At 43.5% G+C, this 19161-nt stretch overlaps 1 protein-coding gene across 1 annotated transcript in view; it reads left to right on the plus strand.

Annotated features, from left to right (window-relative positions):
- Positions 1-19161, plus strand: part of LOC135207901 (uncharacterized) — a 223490-nt gene that overhangs the window by 24388 nt on the left and 179941 nt on the right. The window contains exon 3 of the mRNA XM_064239820.1: positions 17533-17684. Within this exon, the coding sequence (XP_064095890.1) occupies positions 17533-17684 (152 nt within the window). The remainder of the gene's footprint in view (positions 1-17532; positions 17685-19161) is intronic.

A 19161-nucleotide genomic window follows, 5' to 3' on the forward strand; every position in this document is an offset into this window, starting at 1 on the left:
AAGGGTGCAAGGTGAGACTGCCGAAAGCCTCGGTAGACCCTCACACAGTATGTAAGAAGTGTAGAGAGGTTTTGTGTACTTGGGATAATAGATGTAATGAGTGTGAAAGTTTAAATGAGAAGGAGTGGAAGACTTTCACGAAATATGTTGAGAGACTAGAAAAGGATAGAGTAAGAAGATCGGTGTCTCGGAGTGAGAGGTCAGGATCTTCTAGTAAGGCCTTGAATACTTCTGTTATTTCTCCCCATTCTTCCCAAGTAGAAGTTGTTAATCCTTCTCCTCAGGTCTCTCCTGCGCCTGCTGCTGTTTCTGAGGATACTAATTATGTGAAAGTGTTTGCCGCCCTTGCGTCAATGGGCGATCAGATTCAGCGTCTTACAGACAAAGTGGGTACGTTTGAAAGTGTCAGTGTAGTGGAGGGGGCGGCTGATCGTCTCACTCGTGCTCCTAGACCTAGGCCTCTGCCAAGCTCCCAGACCCAAGGGAGAAGGCATTGTCGACAGTCGAAGGAGGCGAGAGGGGTTCCCTTACGAATCAGTTCCCGTCCCTTCAGGCAGTCCTGTTGCGTCCCATGGCTGCAGCAGTGCGTCATAGAAAAGGCGACACTGGGAAGTGTTTTTCCTCTACAGATAGTGCTGCGTCAGGCAAGTATGGACGTTATGCGGAAGTTTCGCGTCCTCTGAAGAGGACGCATAGACCTACGTCTTCTCAAGATGAGCGTGACCCTCAAGAGCGGTGGAGTAGTCCCGAGATTTTCTCTTCTAGTGATGAGGAAGAGGTGGTGCCGTTTAAAAGGAGGAGATCCTTTAAGTCAAGACAAGACGCAAGACCTCATGTATAACGACGGTTCTCTGCTGGATAGGAGCCCTCCTTCTGAATACGGAGCAGTCTCTCCGGTATCTTCTCCTTATCGTAGAGCTCTCAGTAGCGAATTTCTCGTTTTAATGATCCTTCTCGTCGTCGTTCTCCGCTTGCTCAGACTTCCCGCCAGGAAACAGAGACTAGGAACTTCCTTGAAGAGATGCAAGGAAGGTTAGCCGATTTAGTTAAATCGTGGGGAACATCGGAACATCCTCCTACGAGCGTAAGGACGCATCTCTCCCCGTCAAGTCATCTAAAAAGGACGCATGATGGTTTGCCTCCTTCTCATCACGCTTCGGAGTCTCGGGTAGTACGCAAGTTACGGAGCAGGACGCAGGACGCAAGTTACGAGAACAGGAAAGCAGGACGCAAGTTTCCGGAGCAGGACGCAGGACGCAAGCTTCCGGAACAGGACCGCCGGACCAACCTCGGACTCAGAAGGACCGCAGGACGCAACCTCGGAGCTCAGAAGGACGCAGGACGCAACCTCGGAGCTCAGAAGGACGCAGGACGCAGGCGGCAGGAAGCCCGGCTTCTTCCCGCGAGGTTGGAGAAGATTTTCTGCAGCAAGACCTTGGTTTACAGGATGTGTCTTCGGCAGAAGGGAGGATAGAAGACTTAGAATCTGTGAAAAAAAGAAAAAGATGGTGAAGCAACCTTCTTCAGACTACAAGAAATTAACGAATTGCCTTCTTTCACTTTTTGAAGGGGATTTTGGGTTTTTCAGCCTGCAGCTCCGACATCACCCCTTTCTCTAATTCTCCAAGAATAAAACTCCGAAGAAGTCCTCGTTTTTGAAGATGAAGTTTTCGATTACGGCTAAGAAGCTCTTCAAAAGAATTGATACGTGTTTGAAGGAAAAGAGGGAAGCGGGCAAGACTGTGTTCTCTTTCCCTCCAGCCAAATTGGCATTGAAGTCCGGAATTTTGGTATGCAACGGGGGAAAATCTCGGCCTGGGAGTTCCTGCCTCCTCCCAGGGGGATTTTTCCAACATTGTTGACAGTTCCCGCAGACATGCTTTGAATTTGGCTAAATTGTGGTGGTCTCCATCAGAGTTAGATCATCTCTTGAAAGGGATTTTCCGGACCTTCGAGGTTTCAATTTTCTCTTGATTGGTCCTTGGGGGCTCTGGGACGAACAGTGGAAAATAATAATCAACGGCTTCTCAACTCCCAAGCAGTATTATGTCCTGCATGGACAAAGCCTTAAGGGATGGCGCGAATGAAGTTAGCATCTCTTTTCACCGCAGGAGTTTTAAAGAAGAGTCACTCCTATGCTCTTTTGCTGCTAAGGGCGTTTCTAACGCCCAGAAATCCGAATTGGTTTATTCCCCACTTTCGGATCAGTTATTTTCTGCGGATATTATCAAGGATATTTCGCTTTCCCTAACTCAGAAGGCGACGCAGGATCTGTTAACTTCTTCGGTAAGAAATTTTTACCCACAAGGTGGTTAAGAAGACGCCTAAGGAATCAAGACAAGCTAGTCAGCCCTTTCGAGGCAAGTCCTTTTCTAGTCCTGCCTTCAGAGCAAGAAGAGCTCCGTCCAAGAGGGGTTCGAAAACCCAGTAGTAAACAATGAACAACAAGTCCTTCGACATCAGTAGGTGCCAGACTCCAGAAGTTTTGGGAGATTTGGCAAGAAAAGGGAGCAGATCCTTGGGTCGTCAAGGTGGCCAAAAGAAGGTTACAAGATCCCTTTTCTGAAGAGACCACCTCTTGCGACATCGCCAAGAGAGCTTGGAGCTCACTACAGCGATCCAGGGAAAAAACAAGAAGCACTACAAGAACAAGTTCTTTCTATGCTCAAGAAAGGAGCAATAGAAACCTGTTCTGGATCACTTATCTCCGGGATTTTACAACCGGCTTGTTTTATTGTAGTGTCTTACCGAACAATTATAGAGCCGTGATTTCCACGAGCGGCAGGATACTAAATTCAAATTTTAGCGCGTCGGCGTCGCCAACACTGGTGGTGATGACGTCATCTCCCTCCACTCGCGGGAGAACCAGTACAACTGCCAGTGAATCCAATTCTTTTCCTGCCGGCGTCCGGTGAAAACATCGGTGGTCGGTTGCGGTTGGATTGACTTTGCTTCGCTTTTTTTCTGGTTGAATTGTCTTCGGAATTGGTGAAGTACTCTTTTTTTGGCGTTGTTTGTTATTTTGCTTTTTATTTAGGCGTTGCCATGTCGGATTCTAGTCCGTCGGGAGTTAGGTTTTTGCATCTCAGGATGTAAAACTAGATTATCCAAGTTAGAATATGATTCTCACACTAGATGTGTTAAGTGTAGGGGACAGGTTTGTTCAGCAGATCGAACATGTAACGAGTGTAGTGATTGGACTGATTCTCAATGGAAGTTTTTTAGTTCATACTCGGAGAAATTAGCTAAAGACAGAATTAGAAAAGCAGCGCTTAGGGAAAGTAGACTTAGCTCTGCTTCGTCTTGCGATGCATCTGTTCCTTCTGTTTCTCCTCAAATTGTTTATGTCTCCTTTAACTACACCTCCTATTCCTCCTACTAATCCCACTTCTCCGGCTTCCCGTGTAGTTTCTTCCGACACCATTGCCAGTCTGGAATCGAGGTTAGATCAGAAATTTTCGTACTAGCGAATACGGTTTTGCAACTTGGTAATTCAGTTAAGACGTTTTTGGAGAAAGCGGCCTCAGGTAAGAGTGTAGTTTGAGGGTGCGTCTGTCTGTCCTGACACGTCCTCCTAGACAAAGGTCACTGTCCAGCTCCCCCGCACCGGGGAGAAGATACCGGAAGTCCAAGGGAGTCGATCGGGATTTGCCCACAGACAGGCGCCTCTCTTGTTGAGCCTGTTGCGCCTCAAACAGGGCTCGGTTAAGCGTGGAAAAGAAAGGTGTTGCGGTCAGACGCCTTTCGAATGATTCAAGCGATTCGTCTCCGGTCGCGCGGCGCTCTTGGCGAGATTCGCCCGTTTCGCGTCCCTTAAAGAGGCGTTCAGGCGCCGATTCTTCGCCTCCTCCAGTCAAGCGGTATAAGGAGCCTGAGAGTAGGGTTGCGCCGCGGCCGTTAGCGGCTCGTTCGTCGCCTCAATCTGTGCCTTTTTTCGGCTCCATCTACTAGTAGAGATTGTGGTTTTAGCGCTGTAGCTAGCAGTTTCTAAGGGTGTTTCTTTAGGCGCTTTTTCGTCTGTTACGCCTGATGCGCCTGTTTCGCCTCGAATTTCGGCGGCTCCGTAGCGAGGCGCAAGTAGTTTTTCCGCCTCCAACCTGCTGAACATTTAGGCTCTTCCAAGCCTACGTTAACTGTTTTTTGATTCGTCTCTGGCGCCTTTGCGCAAGCAGTTAAGAGATGTTAACCAACTGGATGAATGAGTCCAAGGTGGTTCGAAACCTTCATATCCGGTTGTAGTTCCGTCTACTTCTTCGGCGGTATCGGAGAAGAAGAAGAAGTAGAGGAGGAGGATTCACATCACCTCTCGTGTTATTCACGTCTCCTTAGATTTCTTCTGGTATCTTATCCAGATTATTTTGAGAAAGCGGCTCCGCGCTCCCCAACTTCGACTTTTTTGATGAGGAGGAAAACTTCAGACCCTCTCCTCCCAAAACTTGTTCTATCTAAAGCGGTTAGACATTCGTTGAAAGAGACGGAGAAATGGATGTCTATGAAAGAGACTTAGGAAGGCTCTTTTTGCTTACCCTCCCTCTAAGTTGCTTCGTAAGAGGTATAGGTTTTATGTAACTGGGGAAGCTCCTTCTCTGGAGTTTTTCTGCCTCCTCCCAGGGAGACTTCTCCAGTTTAATCGTTTATTCTGGGGCCTCTAGAATATCTGCTTTGCTTTCCGCAGCGAAAGTTTTCTTTACAGCGCCTGAGTTGGTACCACGTTGTAAAGAATCAATTTAAAACTTTTGGAAGTCTTTAGCTTCCTTGATTGGACTATTGGCGCTTTAGCGGCCAAGATCGAAGACTGTCCTTCTCTTTCCCAGGAGTTAGCGGAGGATTGGATTGGTGTTCTGTCCTGTGCGGACAAATCCATTAGGGATGGATGTGATGAGTTAGCTTCGCTCATCGCCTTTGGTACCCTTAAGAAAAGGCAACTTTGGTGCTCCTTTGCTTCTAAAAGGGTTACGTCCCAACAGAAGTCTGCTCTCTTGTTTGCTCCTTTTGTGAAAGATAACCTCTTTCCAGACGATGTAGTGTTGTCAATTTCGTCTGCGCTAGATAAGAAATCTACTTCGGATTTACTGGCACAGTCTACTAAGAGACCTAAAGCTCCTGTGGAGACTGTTCCTTCGTTTCTCCTCTCCCCGCCCAAGCGCCTTTTCGAGGGAGAAAAAACCCAAGCGCTTCTTTCGGCCGAAATCGAATTTGCGACCTCAGTCTAAGGCCTCGGCCAAGGTTAACAAACCTTCCAAATGAAAGCTCGGTTCTTCATGCACCAGTGGGAGCCAGGCTGGCTCTGTTTTGGGAGGAGGGGAAAAACAGAGGAGCAGAAGCCTGGGTAGTGCAAGTACTCAAGTTCGGCTATCGTATTCCTCTCGTTTCACCTCCCTCGCTCTCACCTGTGCCAATTCCATTCCAGGCATACTCTCCGGGCTCAGACAAATTTCTGGCGCTAGCCGCAGAAGTGGAAGCGCTTGTTCTCAAAGAAGCAATAGAACGGATAGAAGGGGATTTTCCTCCAGGCTTTACAATCGCCTTTTTGTAGTTCCAAGTCATCAGGGGGTCTGGAGGCCGGTTTTGGATGTGAGCGCCCTGAACTTGCATGTCCAGAAAACAAAATTTCATATGGAGACCACTCGGTCGGTTCTGGAGTCCATCAGACAGGGGATTGGATGGTCTCTCTGGACATGCAAGACGCTTATTTTCACATTGCCCGATACATCGCGAATCTCGGAAGTACCTGAGGTTTCATGTTTCGAAGGCAAGGTGTTTTCAGTTTCGGGCGCTTTGCTTCGGACTAGCGACCGCTCCTCAAGTTTTCACCAGGGTTCTATCCCCGATAGGAAGCTGGCTACACATATTAGGGGTAAGAATCTCCCTCTATCTGGACGATTGGCTTCTCCGGTCGGAATCAGAGAGTCGTGCATGAAGGACCTTGGAACAACTCTGGATCTTGCCAGAAAGTTAGGAATTCTGGTCAACAAACAGAAGTCCCAGTTGGTTCCATCTCAGAGCATCCTTTATTTGGGGATGATTCTGAATGCTCAAGTTTTTCGGGCTTTTCTGTCCCCGAAGAGGGTTCAAGGCTGTCTGGAGACAGTTCAGGAGTTCTTGGACAAAAAGGTAAGTTCTGCCAATCAGTGGATGAGGCTCCTGGGCAAATTGACGTCAGTGGAGAAAATTTGTGACGTTGGGAAGACTGCACATGAGACCTCTGCAGTTTTTTTCCTGAGAGCCTCTTGGTGCAGGAAGACACAAACCAGACTCGATTACCTTTCCTGTCACAGATCAAATAAAAGAGGACCTAAGGTGGTGGCTCTCTCGAGCAAGGTTGGAAGAAAGGGTTAGATTTACGACCCATCCTCCCGAACCTACAGTTCTTTTCCGACGCATCGGCACAGGTTGGGGAGCCCTACTGGGAAATCAACGGACTTCAGGAGCTTGGTCGGAGAAGGAGAAGAAGTTCCACATAAATGTAAGGACTGTTAGCATTTTCTTAGGGCTCAGACAGTTTCGGAGCTTAGTAGAAGGCCGAGTAGTGGCAGTGCATTCCGACAACTCCACGGCTCTCTCGTACGTGCGGAAACAGGGGGGGACTCAGTCTTTCTCTCTGTACGAAGTAGCCAAGGATCTCCTCCTGTGGTCAACGAAGCGAAGGTTCAGCTAGTCCCGAGATTTGTTCCGGGAAAGATGAACGTCCTGGCGGACGAGTTAAGTCGTCAACAGCAAGTGTTACCTCTGGAGTGGACTTTGGACAACAAGATTTGTCAGAAACTTTGGCGCCTTTGGGGACGACCGTCAATAGACCTGTTCGCGACATCGAGGAACAACCGTCTTCCTTCTCTTTTGTTCTCCAGTCCCAGATCCTCTAGCTTGGTCGGTGGACGCAATGCTGTTGGATTGGTCGGGTCTGGAAGCTTATGCATTCCCTCCGTTCGGTCTAATAAGAGAGGTGCTGAACAAGTTCATGTCGCACAGCAATGTAACGCTAACGTTAATCGCTCCCTTTTGGCCCAGAAAGAGTGGTTCCCGGACCTTCTCCAGTTGTTAGTAGACTTCCCCAGACTTCTTCCTCCAGAGAAGTGGCTTCTCAAACAACCTCACTTCAAGAGGTTCCACCAAAACTTGTCCGCTCTAGCTCTGACAGGGTTCAGACGTGCCGAATCTTGTCAGAGCGAAAGGATTTTCAAGAAGAGCTGCAGAAGCTATCGCTCGTTGTAGGAGAGAGTCTCTAACAAACTCTATCAAGGGAAGTTGGAGAATCTTCAGAGAGTGGTGTAGAAGTTGCTAAAGTCTCCTACTTCTGCGACCTCTTTAACAGAAATAGCAGATTTTCTTCTATTTCTTAGGAACTCTAAGAAACTGGCTCCTTCGACGATCAGAGGGATATAGAGCCATGCTCTCTTCGGATTTTTCGACATCGATGTTTGGATATTTTCCTCCAATTCAGATCTGTCGGACCTCATTAGGTCTTTCGAAACCACTAAGCTCCCGCAAGATACAGTGGCTTGGAACTTAGATGTGGTGCTTAAGTTCCTCATTGGGGCCACCGTTTGAGCCTTTGAAGTCGGCTTCACTCAGGAACTTTGACTAAGAAGGCACTCTTTCTTATTGCACTAGCTTCTGCTAAGCGTGTCGGCTGGCGAATTGCACGCTATAGACAAAAGAGTCGGTTTCTCTCAAGGCAATGCTGTATTTTCGGTATCTTTGACCTTTCTAGCCAAAAATGAGAATCCTTCTAATCCTTGGCCGAGGAGTTTTTGTGGTGGAATTGGACTTATCTGATTTGGGTTGGACATGAGGAGGAGGAAAGGCTCTTATGTCCAGTCAGGGCTATTAAGCAGTATCTGTTTGCCACTAAGGGTATCAGAGGACAATCTTCTAAGCTCTGGACCTCGGTTCAAAATCCCTCTCGTCCTCTTTCTAAGAATGCTATATCGTTCTTTATTAGAGAGCTTATCAGGGAAGCTCACTCGCAGTCCGAGAACGACAATCTTTCCGTTCTGAGAGTTAAAGCTGCACGAGGTTAGAGCAGTGGCAACTTCTTTAGCATTCAGAAAGAATTTATCTTTAGCTTCGATTCTTCAGAGCACCGTTCTGGAGATCGAATTCGGTTTTTGCGAGTCATTATCTCAAAGAGATAGAAACGGTTTTCGAGAATTGTAAAACGTTAGGTCCGGTGGCGGTTTCTGGCATGGTGTTGGGAGAAACGGCACAGGGGTCGTCACCTCTATGCTAACTTTTCACCTTGAATAGGTTGTCGAGTTCAAGGGAAGCTGGGGGTACTGAGTACCTGGGATACTCACCAGTCTGTTAGGTCAGATTTTACAATGGTTGGGTTATATATGTTTTTAAATTCTGGTGTTGGTGACAAATGTTTTGTATGATTGAATTTCTGGTCTTAGCCCAGGGCAAGGGCAATCTTTGTTGTTACTATCCTCCGTCAGTCAGCCTTGACTCGCTTTGAACTACGGAAGGATTCCACTCCTGTAGAGGCTAAACTTTGGGCAAATTCCAATTCCTCTACAATAGTAGAAGAGCACCGACCAGAGCAGTAACAGTCTGCTGTAGCTCTCTAACAAGGTAAGGTACAGAACGACACCTTGAGTGTTTACTGGTATTGCAATAAATGTAACCATTTAAAAATACTAGTGGTCCCACTGAATCCCACCTTCCCATAAATGTGTAATCAGCTCTATAATTGTTCGGTAAAGACACTACAATAAAAATGAAATTTTCATTATTAAAATGAATTAAAAGTTTTATTGTATACTTTACGACAATTATGATTATTAACCACCCTCCTCCCTTAGGTGGACGGACGGGCAGAAAGAATTGGATTCACCTGGGCAGTTGTACCTGGTTCTCCCGCGAGTGGAGGGAGATGACGTCATCACCACCAGTGTTGGCGACGCCGACGCGCTAAATTTGAATTTAGTATCCTGCCGCTCGTGGAAATCACGGCTCTATAATTGTTCGGTAAGTATACAATAAACTTCATTTTAATAATGAAAATTTCATTTTTTAGTAGCGAAATCCTCGGGGGGATGGAGACCAGTACTGGGGACGTAAGTCAACTCAAACTTATTTGTGGAGAAGACAAAATTTACGATGGGGAGGACGACCGATTAGTACTGGCAGCGGTACGTCCAGGGGACTGGATGGTTACCCTGGACCTTCAAGACGCATATTTTCATATTCCAATTCATGCAGGATCCAGAGTACCTGAGATTTGTGATCCAGAACAGGGTCTTTCAGTTCAAAGCCCTCTGCTTTGGACTGTGCACAGCCCACAAGTTTTTACAAGAGTGATGGCAAGCGTGCAAGTGCTACACATTCTAGGAATAAGAGTGTTCTCTATACCTGGACGATTGGCTCATAAGAGCCCAATCAAGAAAGCATGTCTGGAGGACTTAGGAAATTGACGTTAACATTAACGAAAGAGTTAGGGTTGATGGTGAACTTAGAAAAGTTGATATGACCCCCAGTCAGGAGCTAGTTTATTTGGGGATTCTGATCTCCTCAGTGACTTTTCGGGCTTTTTCCGTCTCCCAAACAGACAGAGCAGTGCATCTGGAAAGTTCAAGCCTTTCTAGAGAAAGAACAATGATTCAGCACGAGAGTGATGAGCTTACTGGGGACCCTCTCGTCCCTGAACGGTTCGTTTTTCTCTAGGAAGGCTTCACATGAGACCCCTACAATATTTTTGAACCAAGTCTGGCCAAGAAAATCGCAACCAGATTCCTTCCTGTTTCGAATTCCTCGCAAGATCAAAGAGGAATTGCGGTGGTGGCTAACTCCGGGGAAGTTAGCGAAGGGAGCGTCGCTCCAGCAAAAGAACCCAGACCATGTATTGTTCTCAGACGCGTCGGACGCAGGCTGGGGAGCGACTCTCGGACATCAAGAAATTTCAGGTCGTTGGAGCAAGGAGGAAGCGGCTTGGCATATAAACAGGAAGGAACTGATGGCGATTTTCTTGGCTTTGAAAGAGTTCAACGCGGTGATTCGCAACAAGGTGGTGCAAGTCAACGCGGACAATACCACAGCTCTGGCGTACATCCGCAAACAAGGAGGGACACATTCAATCTCTCTTTGCAAGTTGGCGGAGGAGATCCTTCTTTGGGCAGAGAAGGAAAACGTAACCCTTCTCACCAGATTCATTCAAGGGAGAAGAATGTGAGAGCGGACCTGTTGAGCAGGGAAGGTCAACTTCTCTCAACAGAATGACTCTTCATCTAGAAGTATGCCAGAGTCTGTGGAAATTATGGGGTCGCCCAGTTGGTGGACTTGTTTGCGACAGCAATGACAAAGAGATTGACGACTTATGCTCTCCAGTCCCAGACCGTCAAGCAGTCGCAGTAGACGCCTTTCTTCTAGATTGGACTGGGCTAGACGTGTACGCCTTTCCCCCGTTCAAGATATTAGGAAAGGTTTTGAAGAAATTCAGGGAGAGTCAAGGGACAAGAATGACTCTCATAGCTCCATACTGGCCGGCCCGAGATAGGGGAAATCTTTCACAAGTGGTGCAAGAGTCGGAAGATTTCTTCATCCAGTACCTCTGTGACCCAAATTGCCGACTTCCTTTTATATTTAAAGAAAGAAATAAAATTGTCAACTCAGACGATTAAAGGGTATCGGAGTATGTTGGCCTCAGTATTTAGACATAGAGGTTTAGATATTACAAAATAATCTAGATCTGAGAGACCTCATAAGGTCCTTTGGAACAAGGAAGGAACTCCAATACAGAGCGCCTTCCTGGAATCTCGATGTGGTCCTGAAAATTCTTAGGAACTAGTAAGTTCGAACCGATGGATCAAGCCTCGTTGAGAGATATCTCGAAAAAGACCATCTTTTTGGTGGCCTTGGCCACAGCTAAAAGGTGAGTGAGCTGCAAGCAATTAGCAAACATATTGGCTGGAAACATGACAAGGGGCGGTTTTGCTCATTTCAGGAGGGGTTCTTGGCCAAGAACGAGAATCCAGCTCATCCATGGCCAAGGTCTTTTGAAATTATGGGTCTCTCAGATTTAGTAGGACAGGAACAAGAGAGAGTTCTTTGTCCAGTAAGGGCATTGCGCTATTATATGGAGAAAAACCAGTAAGATTAGAGGAACTTCAGAATCACTGTGGTGCTCTGTGAAGAATCCTAGCAGAGCAATGACCAAAAACTCTATTGCCTTTTTCCTTAGGGAACTAATTAAAGAATCTCATATGTTATGCCAAGTAAGAAAATTTCGGCATCCTTAAGGTTAAGGCGCACGAATGGAGAGCAGTAGCTACTTCCTTGGCTTTTTAAAAAGAATTATGGCCCTCAAAGATATCATGAAACGACGTTTTTGGAGGACTAATTCAGTGTTTGCAAGTCATTACCTTAGAAACGTCAAACCACAACGTTTGAACAATTGTCAAACGTTTGGGATCCATATGTATCCTCAGGAGCAGTATTGGGCAAAGGAATTTCCACCCCATAACTTACTAACATGCTAGGTATTTTAATGAAATGGTGTTGTTTTTATGGTTGTCTGAGAGGGTTATTTCCTCTTCAGTCTGTGAAGTGTAGTGTGTTAGGTTAGTTTTGTGTGTGGTTCAGGTGGTCTAACTTATCCTAGCATGAATGCCCGTGGTAAGAGAGGGCTAGGGTTTCCTGTCAACAAATTGGTCCCGTCCAGTTGTCAGACCCTTGTATTTAGCTTCATCAACTAATAGGTCATGTCCTAGTTGGAAGCTACTAAGGTTTAGCAGGCTAAGAGGCAGGAATGCTGAAGTCAGCTACCTTAGCAGGTAAGGAATCTAAGAGTATTTTGAATTTTAAATTTTAAAACTCTTACAATGTTGCTGTCTTTGACCCACCTCCAAATGTGTCAATCAGCTATATATATACCTGCCAGGTAAGTGTCATACATGAAAATGAAGTTATTATGATATAACAAAGTTTCATGTATACTTACCTGGCAGGTATATATAATTAAATTCCCACCCACCTCCCCTCAGAAGACAGGGTTCAGAGAAAAATCTGAGGAAAATGGGAATGATTCCGAGCACCAGCGCCACGGGAGCGGGGTGGCGATCACCTGAACTACCAGTGATCTAGCGGTTGCCGCGAGTTTTGAAAATTCTGCCAGTGCGAACAGAGAATATAGCTATATATATACCTGCCAGGTAAGTATACATGAAACTTTGTTATATCATAATAACCTCATTTTTGTCATAAAAATGTCATATTCAGCTTCCTGGTGGTTGAATTAAGCTGCAAGAAGCAAAATCTTCCCACGGTGTTGTTTTTGGCAGAACTAGCTCCTTCTGATAGGAACTCTGGACGACAACTACAGTCAAGTGCAAACCCTGTTCTATCAGAGCCGGAAGTGCTTTATTGCAGGGAGAAGAGTGGAACTGTCTGGCTAGATAGCTTGGTATTTCCTAGAACCAGAAGCCCAGACCAGATTTAACCCAAGATGTTATGGCAAGTACATATGCGTCTCGTCCTCGGATTAGGACATCTTGCCATTTACCCTAATGGTCTTTTTCTTCTGATACTCAGATTTAAGAGGAGCATTTGCATCTTGTTAGCAAAGCTAATGACATTAAGTACAACCTCTACCTCATTAGCTCTCAAGAGCTATACTATTTTCAGTTGGAATCGCCAACTGCTGGAGATCAGTAGGATTTGCTGGGGCTAAGCTAATATTATTCCTTTTTTGTCAAATTATTTTCTTCATGCTGCTTAACATTGGTAAAGATGCTTGGACTGACGAAGGCACATCAGCTATACATTCATTTATAAGAACACTAGGTACTCCCTGTGATTCTTCTGCTAGACTTTTTAAATTTGCTTTCACTTTGGCAACTTGTACACTGGCTGCAGAAGCAGAATGGGTAAGTTCATTTATCTTCATTATCACAGCACTATTCTTGGTGTGGCTCCGTCCATTATATTGCCCCCTTTGTTTGCAGCGCCAAAATTTGATGCTTGAATCACTCTTGAAGGATTTATCAAAAACGTATATAAAGCCATCATGTTGAAACTTCTCTTTACCACGTTTGCTAAGAATGTCTGTTTCCATTTTGAAGACTTGAGATGAAAAAAAATATTAGGTAAAGAAATAATTTCGATTTCTTTGTTTTTAAACACTATAAAAAAAAAACCTTTTTTGAAAAAAAGTGTATCCATAACATTTAACAACCAAACAACATAAATTAAAACAAGAAAACAAACGACCTATTTGCGGCGGTGAATAGTCCTCCGTGACGAATAGGCGGCAGCAAAGTGTTCTTGGAGGCGAACTGGCGGTGGCTAATTGTCGGCGGCGAATCAGCCATGTCGAATGGTCCCATCCCCCCTCTCATCAGACAGTACATTAATCTCTGTAAAGTTCGCCAGTTGTTAGGTAGGACTGCTCGCTAATGCTGCATTCGGCTCATGGAGTCATCACCAGCGAGCACATGAGCCTTCAATAATGAAAGACATAGTAGCCTACCAAGTTTATGGGAAATGATGTGAAGTGGGATCATACATCTTCTATCACCAGTCCCAAACCGAACCCACATTTCTTGGAGGCCATTGTCAATGAAGTGATGCACAGCCTCTTCTTGCCAATTAGACAGCTCTGGAATATCGGACACATTACAGGCAGTCCCCGGGTTACGACGGGGGTTCCGTTCTTGAGACGCGATGTAAGCCGAAAATCGTCGTAAGCCGGAACATTGTAAAAAATCCTAAGAAAACCTTATTTTTAATGCTTTGGGTGCATTGAAAACTATGTAAACTGCATTCTTATGGCATTTTTCATAAAGAAAACCCTTCAAATATTGATTATTTTGCATTTTTGGTGTCATATTTCATCTGCCAGATGAGCGTTGTAGGTTTCGTAACCCTGGAATATGGGTCGTAACCCTGGAACCCGGGGACTGCCTGTACTGTTCTCTACCAGTTTAGCCAAAATCACTTCACCATCTCTTACCATACCACTGATTACTACATGTTTCATATCTCGGGACAGCATCTTACTGACCAACTCTTGCAGTTGCTCCTTATTTTTTCCAGAGGCCCAAAACTTGTCTACTGCTGAGGAATCGGCACTTCCCCACTAATATGATCAAATCAACCACCCCCAGATTCACCTTCCTTGATGGAAAATTCATCATACCTGTCAAAAATTATGTGAATGAGCTCTTGAGTCGCAGGCATTTTTTGTAGATGTCATGACAGTATGAATAATTTCACCAATGCTTGTGAAACGTGTAAGATCCCTGTACTGGTGAATCTTAGACATAAAATCCAGTAAAACATGGTCTTCATTGGTGACTGCCAGGTGAACTGATTGTAGTGTTATGTTGTCAAGCGTTATTCAAGTTCAGCCACAAGCTGGGATTTGCCTGTTTTGTGGTGAAGTCGCCATCAAACAAAGAAGAGACAGGGAGGAGGTGTTACTTCATAATCTCTGAAACTGGCATACCCCTCTCTTTGACAATTTCTATAGTCCTATGTGCATGTGCAATTTCCTTAGCCACAACAGCAGTTTTGGGAGTTGTTACCAAGCTTTGGACATTGGCATTTGAGTTGAGATGAGGTAGATTGACTTTAGAAATTGTAGCACTCAGCTTTTTAGATTTTAATATAAATCTCTCTTGTTTGTATGCCTGATATTGTTTCTGACTTTTTTCAAAGCACTGAGGAGTGGTTCCTGCACCATGGGATTAACAATCTCTTTGGTGACAATGTTGTGCAATGGAACAACAACCTTGACATCGTAGGGGTTCTCTTGTTGAAGAACAAAGTCCAGTAACTTTGATACATTATCAGACTCCATCCCTTTTTGACCATATAGTTCATGATGGACACCACTTGCCTCTAAATGTGTCATGACCCCTGCATTTATGAGAAAATTAAGGAGGTTAGAGATTCCTGTAATTTCATGAAAGAGAAGCTCAAACTCAGCCACTTTGGGCTCATCACCTGAACTACCGACAATGACATGTCCGCTTGGGCTTTTCTCAGATCTATTAATGGGCTGCTCCAGCTTCATATCAGATGGACTGCACAAAACTTGCCACTCTCCCTGTCCTTGACCACAAACTTTCCCTTCATGAAGGAAGTGTTGGAATAACAAGGGCTGTTCTACTTCAAGAACCTCGATCCTTTCAGGGCACCAACAGGCATATCTTAGGTAGTTGATGCAATCAAAAGCTCTCAATATCTTCATCGATGATCTGATTGCAGCAACATGTAGTAACCAGTTCCCATCATGGTCTGCAGTAATTAGTTGTTTTATGACATGTACAATGGACTGAAATAGACCCAAATAACTACAGAGATCTGATCTGGCTTCATATTCTGCTGTAAACTTCAAGTACCTCTCTTGCATTTGCTAGCCTTAGCACTTGCAATGTTAAATTCTGCTGTAGAATTAGATTTTTTAGCAAGAGAGGTCTTGAGGTTGGCAAGCGGCTGCAATAACGAGCTGGATGTCTCAACTGAGTTCTGAGCAAAGAAAGCTTTCCATTTGAGAGAGTCAATAATTTCCGAGACTATCAGCAGACCTCTTTAGTGAGCGAACATAGTGTAAACCTGATAGGACAGATTGGAGGACTTTCTACCCAAAAATTTCGCCCTCAATTGTCCCATCATCTAGTCCTATACCCTTTATGGGAAATATGTCATTGAAAGCATTTGGGTCATGCATCACAATATCTGCAACTGTATGGAAAACACCTTCATCACAGAACAGTGAAAGTTGACGAGTGCTTTGTGAACTGTAGCATATCCAGTGACAGGTTGTGGAATCACTGGGAGAAATCCAACTCTCATAACAGGAACTTTAGACTCAGTTGTGAGAGCATGTATACCACCCCAAGTTGGCAGCTCTCCTACAACTGCAGCAGAATGTTGTAAGCCACAGAGAACAAGAGTGATGAGAAATTCTACTTTTTCAGACTCTCTGGCTACACACTCAACCTGTTTATGATATATGTTGCAGTTTCCCCTTTGTTAAAAATTCAGATGGTACATTGGGTCTGTGAATGGGCTTATGGTGAATGGGTACAATCTGGCATGGTAATTTCAACCTTTACTACATTGGTGAGAATTTTGACGAGTATTGATGAAACTGGGGGCTTTGAACCTGGTTTTTGTGTTGCATCTTGGAATAGTAGCATTGCTGTATAGTGCTTGCTTTGAGTCCCTGGAAAAAATTATTTATCAGCATAATCACTGTTATCCATTGCTCCAGTACAAAAGCCACTGTGACTAGAGTGACTGGGAATAGGGATACCATTAGCCTCTGAGGCATGCACAGCATACGATACCAGATTTCTGGCTAAGAAAACTACCCTGTAAAGATATAAATAATTCTATACATTTGATTTCTGGGTTAATGGCATCTCAAACTCTAGAAGTAAGGTCAGAAATGGATTCCTAACCAACAAAAACCCTTATATAGAAGTATAATTTACTTTTGTAGCCCATTAACTAAAAAAAAGTAAATTTTTCGTATGACAGACAGACGTCATTTAAACGGGCTTGTCTTGGAGTTATGCCCAACTAGCCAGATGTCTGACCGAATGAGGAATAAAGGTCAAGGGTCATACTACTCACAGCAATTGAAAAATTTAGGGCACAAAAAAATGCATACGGCTCTGTACATTAGGGGCTGGACTATACTGCAAGCTCTCTTTACTAACAAGGAACGACAAGCATTGTTTCAATGCTAGCAACTTATCTATTTCTAATTCATTACATGACTTAATGTTTTAGAGTAGAGTATGTCCATTTATCCCACCTCCTGTCAATGTGGGAGTCAGCTATGTAATTACTGGGTATGTTGCATAATTAAAAATGATGTTTTTATAATAAAACAAGGTTTTAATTATACTTACCCAGTAATTACATGATCAGAGCCCTCCCTCCTCCCCACTGATAAACATAAGCATAAACGGAATGAGCTAATTGGCTGTGTTGTTCCTAACCTTCTCGCTAGGGGGGCAAGACTGTGTCACCTACACACTTATCGGTGTCGCTACCGCGAATTTTGAATCTATTCGGCTGAAATAACAGAAACCATAGCTATGTAATTACTGGGTAAGTATAATTAAAACCTTGTTTTATAATAAAAACATTTGAATATTATAAATACATCATTTTAAAGCCAGTTGAAAAACAAGTGTTCCATACACCTTGATGTTAATGCTTATGATATTTTGATTAATAGCCATCTTCTACATAGTAACTTAAATTATCATACTAAAACAATTTGATATTATTTCAAACAAAAATATACCCCAAGCCATCATCCCAAAACACCCAAAGTCAGCTCACATCACTCTTTGAGCTTGATCATTCAGTAAGCAAAATTATTAATAATAATGAAAATGCATAATAATATAGTAATAATAATGGTGATAACTCAGTTTCTATATAAAAAGCATGTGAAAAAAGTAGGTTTGCGTTTTGGAACATCAGAGTTGCTTTGAAAGTTGTAGATATTTGTATGCTGTGAAACTTTCAAGTTGGCTGGGAAATTAACACATTGCATTTTTCTTGTTTTAGCTAATGAAGGACGTTCATCATTCAGAAGTTCGAGATATATCTTATTGGCTACATTGTCTGCATGTGCAGAACACTGCTGGGAAGATGCTGCCAAAACATTACCTCTTTTGTTCTTGCAGACTGACGTGATTCCAATGCATCTTTTGTTAAACGTAAGTATGTAAATCTTTGGTCTAAATATTCTGAAAATTTAATGTGGTTCATAAGAAAATTTCTTTTGCTGAAGTGCACATTTTTCCTTACTCCAATTTATCCTCTGTTTATATATTTTATTTTGAATATTATTTATGACAAATTGTAAAACTTGGTGGATTTTAAAATAAGGATAGGAAACCCAAGAAGAGAAAGGGAAGATCTACAATTAAGATTTTGGACCTTAAAGGAGAAAAGGAGGAGCAATTTAGGAGGACTGTGAGAGAGAGATGGCATAAAAGGGGAAATGTAGAATTTGGACAGGGTAACAGTTGAAAATATCTGGGCAGACATGAGAGAAATATGTGTGGGGGAAGCATAGGAACTGGTGGGAATAACCAGCGGATATGGAGTGTCAAGAAGAGAAAAGTGGTGGTGGAATGGAGAGGTGCAAGAATCAATTAAAGAAAATAAAAAAGATTTAAGGACTGGAAAGTAAGGCATGCACAGTGTGCAGAGGAAAGGTACAGAGAAGAGGAAAGAGAGGGAGGAGGAGGGTAGGTATGGCTATTGGAAGGGCAGCAGAGCAGTTTAATAAAATTTAAGTGGTGCGCCAATTTTATGTGGTGCATTTTTGTAAGGTAGAGTGTTCGAGTGATATGATCGCTTACCTGCTTCTTCTTCTTCTTGATAATGCGTTCTGTAGTCTGGTTTTTAACTTTATGCTTCTTCTTAAAGTTACTTCTGGATTAGTAATCTTTGTAGTCTTAGTCTCTCAGGAGAAGTTTGAGTAAGACGAACGGCAGAGTTCCTTTCTTTACTGTGCAAAGAATTAGAGTTACAAGTACAACTACAGAACTTATAAATCTATTGTTTGACCCTGGCAAAATTTCTGCTTCTGTACTATTTCTTTTAATTGAAGCATCAGCTCCAAGATACAGCTCAGGAGATAAATACTGTATTTACAATGCAAGAGGATATTTCAGATACGGAGAAAATTGCAGATTCAGACACAAAATGAATAATTATGATGAAGGAAGATCAAATATTATGGAAAAGTTGGATTTTTTAATGTCAGAATTTCTGGAAATGAAGAAAAGAACAACATACCAGAACAGGAAAGTGACGTGGGAAAATCATTATTACCCATATTAAATGAAGGAGAAAACATGCAATCCATCATAGTGATGAATGCGCAGGGTTTAGTTACGAGTAACTCAAAAAGAAAAATAGAGTACTTAGAAGAACTAACCCAAATTGAAAAGAAAATAGATATAATGAATATAAGTGAAACCTGGTATTCCCAAGATATTGGGAATGACGATCAAATAAAAGGGTTCCAAACTTATAAATCAGATAGAAAAATAGGAATCAAGGGGGAACCGTGATATATGGGAAAGACAAAAAAACAAGGAAAAATATATGATAAATATAGTAACTCAGAATGTGAACTAATAGCGGTAGAATTTGAATCTGAAAAATTAATGAACATAGTAA

This window comes from Macrobrachium nipponense, chromosome 34 (assembly GCF_015104395.2).
Source record: "Macrobrachium nipponense isolate FS-2020 chromosome 34, ASM1510439v2, whole genome shotgun sequence".
Taxonomy (NCBI): domain Eukaryota; kingdom Metazoa; phylum Arthropoda; class Malacostraca; order Decapoda; family Palaemonidae; genus Macrobrachium; species Macrobrachium nipponense.